Raw genomic sequence first — 8,499 nt, forward strand, 5'->3', positions numbered from 1 at the left:
AAATGCATATTTTTCTAATTCAAATAAAATAGCAATAAAATCCAAATAAATTTATTTATTTGATTTTAATATTTCCCTCCAATATTTCTTTTATTTTTGGAGAAGTCATATTATCTCCTCTCATTTATTTTTATTGGAAATATTTTGGAGAGAAAAGTAATTAAAACCAAAATGATCCTCTTTTCAATATTTGGGAAAATTCAAATATGAAAATGAATGAAATCCCCAACTCTCTCCGTGGGTCCTTGAGTTGCTTAGAATTTCTAGGATCAAAACCAAAATGCAAATAAAAAAATGATATGCATATGATGACCTATGTATAACATTCCAAATTAAAAATTTGGGATGTTACAGTAGCTGGAGCCCAAACCAAGTCACCAGCTATGGCTAGAAGCCTACAACAAGAACTGTCAAGCTCAATAAGGCAGGCCTGACGGCGTCACAAAGTTATGGACACATAGCTGACTCATTAGTTGTAGCAGTTGAAGTTGCATGTGGCCTTCAAGTGTGGTTTTTTGATAGTTAATGACAATCCCCGTGGACTAATGATTTCTTTGAGTCATATATGAAGGGGTATCCCATAGGTGATGCATGAAGGACATTTGGTGGCTTCAAGGATGAATGTCGTCTAAATTGAGATATGCATCAAGATTGTTGATTAAAGAGACGAATATAGTATGATCGAGAAGAAGCAAGCCAACAAAACTTTGAGGCATAAAGATTGAGTTCACTTAATGAAGTAAATATGATAAAGATGGCATTCTTTGTGAAGATCAAGATATGACCAAGAATCCAAGATGCAGCGCTATTACTGGAATCTAAATAGTCAACACACAAACGTAAATACGTATTGTGTGTGATCAAGTGATCGAGTGATATGGTAAGCAATTATGAATTGTGCTTTATGAACTAAGCCTTGTTTTATGGTCATCAAGTTTGAAATGAGCAAGGGCAAGATACAAATCTCCAGAAGATTTATGCTTCAATCTTGCAGACCATTTATAATAATGGACATGTGAAGATAATATTCCCATAGTGGAATGTGTGTGTGTGGGGGGGGGGATTGAGAGCCTTCACCAAACGACCACAATCAAGAAGGATTTCGGCTCAAGACAAGTATGAACGATGTCATCGGGCTCAGTGGAATGCACAAGGCAAAGGAATGCCTCTGCTGGACATTCCTAGTTTTACTATTCTCAAGGTGCATGGTGGGAGACTAAATTATAGGTTTGATAGCCCAGCTATAAAGAGTGTCTATCGTGAGTAGCTTTATCACGTTGTACAGAGTGCTCAAACATTCGAATGTTTTGCATCCTACTTTTTAGTTGATCTTGGATGGTTCTCTATGTGAGGAATTAGAGATTGTTGCTAGTTTCATAACAAGCCCGAGATCATAAAAATTAGAGTTTGCATGAGAAAGTAGTGTCATTTTCCATGTTGTCTGTTCTAGGTGTTCCAGGGCCTTCGGGCTTGATTTGTTTTTTGGGGGCTTCTTTGGGCATGCTATAGGAAATACTTCGGTGCTAGTTAGTTGCCTCTAGAGTAGCCGAAAATTATCATGGAAAACGTTTCGATTTTCAGCCTCCAAAGCCTCTGTATGGTTCGAAGACTCCAGGTAAGGTGAAGAAGCCACCAACATGCATAAATAAGTGGGACCTATATATAGCCCACCTTCTTCCCCGAGGGGAAAGGCAACAAATGTATGTAGGTTTTTGTTGCATTGTCTGACATCCAAGTTCATCCCCACAATACCGATTTCCCATCTAAGTGAGGGAAAGTAACCATGGATCTATGAATAATTTATTTACCTTCTCCATTGTTTCCCCCCTCTATAATCCATCAATTGCATGAGATGCATAGGGTGAGAATCGATGGGGTCAGATTTGATCATAAGTTGCTTTCGTTGGATGGAGCGATTTGAGCTCCACCAAGCGACCGGTTTGGTAAGAGCCTTAAAGCTTGTTACTCTTAGAGGCCTCCACCTTCTAAATGGTTTGGTCATATTGGCTCGGTGACCTCTTCACGAAGCTTGTGAAAGAGGTCGGGTTCTCTGTGAAGTGATTTGTGCCATTTGTTGTCTCCGGAGTGGAGGAAAATACTATCCATAGTGGATCAAGGGGCAATCTAGAGAGGGAGAGAGGGGGGGGGGGGGCGCGGGGAGTGTGTGTGCCCCCCTCAACGGAGAGTAGGATAAAGGTGGTATTTGAATTCAAGGGAATACATTGGTTGTCTCTTATTCCCTTTATATTCCGCAATTCACACTTGCTATCATTGATATTCCGCAAGTCACACTTGCTACTGGTTCGGTAATAAGAGTTAGGAACTTAGGATCATTGGGGTGATGTGGACAGTGGTACGAAGAGGTGCAAAGAATCTGTAGCTCTACCAACTGAAGACGTCAAACCATTCAATTGACATATAACCAGGCCACATGCCATATTAAGAGTGTTAGGGTCAACGAGGCGAAGTAGATGGCGGCGGCGAGCGACGAAGGACACATACCCAATCTAGTTGCCACCATATGAAATCTGACCATTCTGATCTCGATCTACGTCATGGGGAGAATGGATCTGAGAGGATGTCGTCGAGTCATCATGCATCCATCTTACAAGTTATGTTTCAACATGGGCCCAAGGTCATGCCTCAGCAAGAACATCGTGGTTGCTCAGATAACAGCATCGCCGCCACCATGGTGTGGAACTTTGATCTGGAGGTGTTGGAGAGGCACATGACGAATCCCAGTGTGCCGGTTCTTCTGCAGATGAAGAATGATCTCATGGTCAAGTTTAAGAAGAGAGGGGAAGTAATGGTGTAGCATGCTCCAGCTTCATACTAGTATATGGGTAATACATTATGAATCCATCCACCCATGTGCATTTCTATTACCCAACTCTATCTGTCTTTTGAAATAAGAGTACAGAGTTGCAAGACACACAATGCTGTGAAATCGGTAGAAAGAAGGAAAGAACATTATGTGCATTTCAAAATGCTCGTGGCTTGTTAAAAAATTGCCGTCAAAAGAAGTTTGTTGCTTCATCTTGTCATAGTACAATTATACTTACAACTGGAAAAATTACAGACCAAAGAATATTGGCTGGTTTAATCCTATCAGGTATATAACCAAATCACCTCCTTTAAAAGGAGACTTATCTTTTTTCTTTTGGACCACGTTGGAAAAAAATGGAATGAAAACTAGACATTATCCTTCCACTTCCAGAGTCTGTTGCCCTGTTTGAAACAGGAGCATCAGGCCGGTTTTTAACCGTCATCCAAACAAATCTATGCACGATTCTTGACAACGTGATGCATATACGTTTTTCTTTGTAGAACTGGCATGCACATTATTGTGTTATTTTGTGGAAGCTCACGCTCCATGATGTGCCTGCAAAATGGAAGCAGGGACATACTTCAGTCTTCTGTATGAGTCCAGGGCTAAAGTGCGTGTGGGGTATGACCGTTTTCACGTTTAATTATGGGTTGAAAATATACTTAAGCTCGACTCTTAAGATCTATGTATCTTATGAGAAAATGCAATAGAATTTTTGTAGTTAAACAACAATGCATCATGTTTATTTGATTCCATTGTTGTTACCTAACCGGAAACCAAAATGGGATATCGTCACTTTGTATTGGCCTTGACATACGCACCTGTTTAGTTACTATGCCAAAATTTGGGATATGAAAGATTTAGAAAATGACCACTGCATGTGAAGAAGTGCAGTACCTTTACCCTTATTCTTGTCCGTTGGTAGAAGCTCTTCAGCACCGATTTTCATGTCAGCATTAGATGAGCGCCTCCTTGTCTTTCTGTTTAGTGCCTCAACCTCGACAATGAAGGTTCCACAGACAGGACGATGATCTGAAAATCGGGACTCTCCACGGTAGTAGGACAATTGTGAAGTGCCGTCTCCTCGCCACAATATTCTATCACACCTGAACAAGTTCAATTACTTAAGACGTATGCAATGGAATGCATCACAAACTGGAACTTTAATACGTTAGCTTATTGTGTATCAGAACTACTGTGTGCGGCATTTATTTTACTTATTTACTTTTTCATGGAAGTACTTATAGAGCTATTGCCACTTGCAGTGAACGCCAATGGTAACGTTAGACTGCATGCTAGGGCCTCTTTTGTTCGATTTGAAAGAGTTTTTCTAGGATTCTCAGAATTTTTCTTAAGTGAGGTCTTTGATTCGTGGGATTGCAACCAATAGGACTTTTGAACTTTTTTTTGGGTGGGTTCTTTGTGGCTTCCGAGTAGAAGTGTGGAACAATAGCCACTTGTCGAGCCGTTTAGGATATGTTGTACATTTGACTCTTGTCAATTGGCATGCTTAACGAAAAGATATGCAAAGCTTTTGTGCACGTTCCCTAAAAAAACCTCTTGGGAAGATTTCTATGTTTTCCTTATGGTGTAACGAACAGCCGCTCAATCTTGTAGGATTTAAGATGGCATGAAAATAAAAAAGGCCTTAAGTTTGTGCCTACAGCAACAGCTGAATGGAATATTATGACATTACACTTTCTATATTTCCCAGATAGGGCTTCCTTGTCATGGAACTACTTAAAGTTGTACATAGTTACATACCATGCTGGTGTTCTCCTCTTTTTGTTTGATGTTGCAGTCTCACCAGCATACGCATCCGAGTTAGAGGAGTACTTGTATGTGGGAGCAAAATATATCTTCCCCTCATTCCATCCCTTGAACACTCGTCCAGCATCTCGTTCAATTTTTAGCTGAAGAATGAACATACTGAATATCAGGGAAGGGAAATTTTGCAGAAATGAACAACTATGGTTTGAGCGCAATAAGGGAATCATTTGAAAGATTTGATATCACCTTTTCAGATTTCTTTAGTAGTACCAACTTTTTAGCAAACAGATAATAAATGAATTTTTATGCCGTCTTTCAGTGAGTAGTTCAAATTTTGATTCATAACTAGATTGATTCAATATACAAAGTTACCTGATCCTTTTCGAAAAGGGCATCCCAATTATTTTCCGTCAAAAGCCTTTTCGTATCTTCATAGCTCAGTGCAATACGGTAGTTCAAATCCCCAAACCATATCACCTTACTGAGATAAACAGTGCATTAATTAGTTACAGAATATTAAACTGACAAGGAACAGATGTACAATCATATATATCACCAGATTCTTACTCATGCTCAAGAATTTTCTCAGGAATTCTTCGCCCGGTTCTCCTGCAAAGCCTCGAAAACAGTGTGAGCCGCTGTATCTCTAGAACATCAGAGTTTCTTCTGAATTCGTCCCCTTCTTTCTGACCTGAAGCCAAATGGCTGCAGATGAAACAAAAGCTTGTCTGGTGCACTGTCATGCTTACTGATATACATCCCTGCAGTAGAAGTGTATTCAGGATACGGACAATTAGTTACAGCAATACTTCAATCTGATTTTGTCCTGACCTTGTTTCCAAGACAGCCCAGGATTCCTCGCCCTATGCAAGACGTTCTTAGATGGCCGATGTGTTGCACTAGTTCTTTCTTTACCCACACAGTGACAAAAATACCAACCATTTGTTTGCATACTATGAGGTTATATTTTAGCTGATCCCTTGCGGTGGGAGCGGAAGTTACTTCACTTAGCACAGAGCCGCAAGAATCCCTCGTGTTCTCTTTCTCTTCCTCTCCCGAGGAATCAGTCTCGTCAGCATGTTTTTTCGGGCGCCGAAAGCAAGCATCCCTGTACGATGATTTGACCATTTCTGCTGGGCAGTTGCAGGCCTTAAGCCGTTTTCTCTGCATTGGCATGAAAGGTTTTCTGATGGCTTTGAGGGAAGATTTCTGGAAGATTGTGGAACCACTTGCTGTTTTTGTTAATTCAGAGAATGAAGTGTCGAGGCTTGAAGAAGCTCGAGATGAAGTAGAATCGACAGATGGAGATGTCGGATGCTGAAAGACATTGGTATCATTATCAGCTGGCCGGTTTAGTGCTTGGTTTATAAGAACAAGCCACCTTGCAGCTGGTTCATTGTCTTCTATCACAAGCACATTACCAGCATTGAGAGGAACAATTTCCTGAAAACTGTTCAAAGATTAAATAGACAGAATTGATGTCATGGAGATCAATGTTAAAGGAAAAAATCTGCTAAATACTCTTGAAACTCGAAAGTAAACCAGGAATCCAGGATTAATTGCGCTGAATACAAATACTAAACGTGTTAATGATATTCTACTACCACACCAATCAAGGATTACTTTTAACTTTTTCAGCTATGCATTGAATCTTGTAGATGAGAAAATTAATATTCATGCATTAAACATTATAGGGGGGGGGGGGGGGGTATATATATAACACAGGCAGTGTAATTAGTAATGTTGGCAGGGAATATTCCTGTATCTATTAAAAGATCAGTGCAAGACCTACCCCAACACATAAATATCTGAATGATCATCAGGTGGAACAAAATCATCCATGTTCAGTTCAGCAGTAGGTGCTTTCCCACCGACGTTCCAGGTAGAGACAAAAATTCTGTTCAACGAAAGTAGAGTGGAGAATCTAGTCTGTTGGCACAAAAGGATGGGAAAATGACAGGATATGAAATTTCCATTGTTGTACCTGATGGGCTCAGTTGTTCTATTAATAGAAGAAGGTTGGGCCAGGAAATGGCTGAGACGTATGCTCTTAACTCCTGGTTTGAATTAAAGATAGCCAAGAAACCAATTAAAACTAACATTTTACATCTGTACAATTAGATAAAAACACATGATTTTACATGTTAAAGTACCTGAAAGTGTTCTCAAGGGGGAAGCGGATACTGTCTTAGAAGGACTTGGTCCAAGCTCAGCTGCTGTAATATATAGGAGCATATGACAGATTTAATGCCTAATATTATCTCAAGACAAACTAAACATTTCTGGATAACTGATTAATGGGAGTAGCTACCTTAAGAAATGTGAGGCTCATTTAATCACTATTGTGGAGCTTCATCTTAATCTCTATATAATTTAAGACTGAAACGATGCCCCCGCAAAAAAAAAACGATGCCATGTTTTCGTTCTAAAAGATGATGTCATGTTTCAAAAATGGAATGGTAGGTGATAGTTTGGATTGCAGGTTTGTCAATCAATTTTGTCGCACTTTTGGGTAAAACTCGCCCCTATAAATTTGAAGTGGTTAAACTTGCTCAATTAGGAAAAATTTGGTGAAAACATTGCTTCACTAAAGTTAGTTTTCAATTGTTAAAGAAGATTATTGTACACTTTGAATTTTGAGCTTTGCAGAATAACAGGCAGGAGTCCTTTTTTTTCCTAAAAATTCATGATTTTTTTTTTCAATACTGGAATATTTACCGAAGGATGAAAACAACGTCCAAAGGTAATTTCATGCGTGATGGGGAAAGTGAAGGACAAAAGGCGACCTGCATTGCAGCTTGGACTGTCGGTCCTCTTTGCAGATTTCTTCTCCTTTGCACCGAAAAGTTTAGGGCGACAACCCTGGAGTGCAAATGCAGTTTGCTGAAGACAAATTTTTTCATCTCTGCATAATGTGGTTGCGGAAACAGATTTACCATCTCACCTTCATCTTTTCCTCACCGGCGGAGGCCATCGCTCGTTGAACCTAGCAAAGGCTCTTCTCCTTTCTGAATTTCAAGACCGAGCACCAAATTCGACAGTCAAATCAAATGTTAAAGAATCTGCAGTGTTCACATAAGTAACAGGGAACTAATTAAATTCTTGCTACAATTGCGTTGAGGTAACCAACCAGCCCGCTGACAACAGAGAATGCAGAGACACGAGAAGATGCGATTTCGGACCGATCTTCCTCCGCACGATCCGACGGACCCCAAATAGGCAATGCCGCAACGTATGTATACACCCACCTTTAGCCTCGAGGGAACCTCCGGATCCTGGCGCTCCGGCGATCCCAAACCAAAGCCCTCGGCCAACCCAGCCAAGAAGCAAGCAAACCCCCCGTACTACTCCTGCCACAGCAGCCCACTTGGCGGCGGCGCGCGGGGAGCCCTGGAATCCGGCAATGCGTGGGAGGAGGAGGCCGGCGAGGGACGCAGGGCCATCGGGGGACCGCCTCTCTCCCCTCCGTCCGTGGACCTCCCTCCTTTAAACCAATGCGGGAGACAAGCGCAGCGGAAGGAGAGAATAAACTATGGGACGGACGCTGTGGCAGGCCGTGACGGGGTGGAGAGGAATGGCTTCGGATTGGACGATCTACATCTAGTAGTGCTGTCTCTCTCTGCTGCTGCATGCGGCGGCGGGTTGACCGGAGCGGCGAGTTTTTTTTTTTTTTTTTTTTTTGCGGGGGAGTTAGAGGCGCGCACGTGAGGAGAGGCGACTGGATGCGTCCGGAGCGGGGGAGACGGGAGGTGGTGGTGGGGAGAAAGTGGGGGAGGAGTCGGAGGACACACCGTGTCAGCGGCGGGGTTGCTTTTCCTTGGATTTGGATTGGATTGGATTGGACGTGGGTGCTGCATCGACGTGAGACCCCATGATTCCGTTCCGGAGCCGACAGCAAAGGG

General features: G+C 41.7%; 1 protein-coding gene across 3 annotated transcripts; it reads right to left on the reverse strand.

Moving 5' to 3' along the window:
• Window positions 1-2,553: 2,553 nt before the first annotated feature.
• LOC123079532 (type I inositol polyphosphate 5-phosphatase 10) lies at window positions 2,554-8,259 on the reverse strand. 3 transcript variants are annotated; one of them, XM_044502308.1, is made up of 12 exons: window positions 7,846-8,259; window positions 7,542-7,605; window positions 7,384-7,459; window positions 6,751-6,813; window positions 6,582-6,654; window positions 6,390-6,494; window positions 5,429-6,047; window positions 5,165-5,358; window positions 4,970-5,078; window positions 4,592-4,740; window positions 3,725-3,933; window positions 2,554-2,755 (listed from the first exon to the last, which is right to left on the reverse strand). In XM_044502308.1, exons 2-12 carry the CDS (start codon window positions 7,569-7,571, stop codon window positions 2,637-2,639), a joined length of 1,746 nt encoding a protein of 581 aa, XP_044358243.1. In that variant the 5' UTR covers window positions 7,572-7,605; window positions 7,846-8,259; the 3' UTR covers window positions 2,554-2,636. The 3 variants fall into 3 exon arrangements, with proteins under 3 accessions (XP_044358243.1, XP_044358241.1, XP_044358242.1); XM_044502306.1 differs by having other exon boundaries at window positions 7,542-7,659; XM_044502307.1 differs by having other exon boundaries at window positions 7,728-8,259.
• Between the last annotated feature and the right edge of the window lie 240 nt (window positions 8,260-8,499).

Source organism: Triticum aestivum, chromosome 3D (genome assembly GCF_018294505.1).
Source record: "Triticum aestivum cultivar Chinese Spring chromosome 3D, IWGSC CS RefSeq v2.1, whole genome shotgun sequence".
Lineage (NCBI taxonomy): Eukaryota > Viridiplantae > Streptophyta > Magnoliopsida > Poales > Poaceae > Triticum > Triticum aestivum.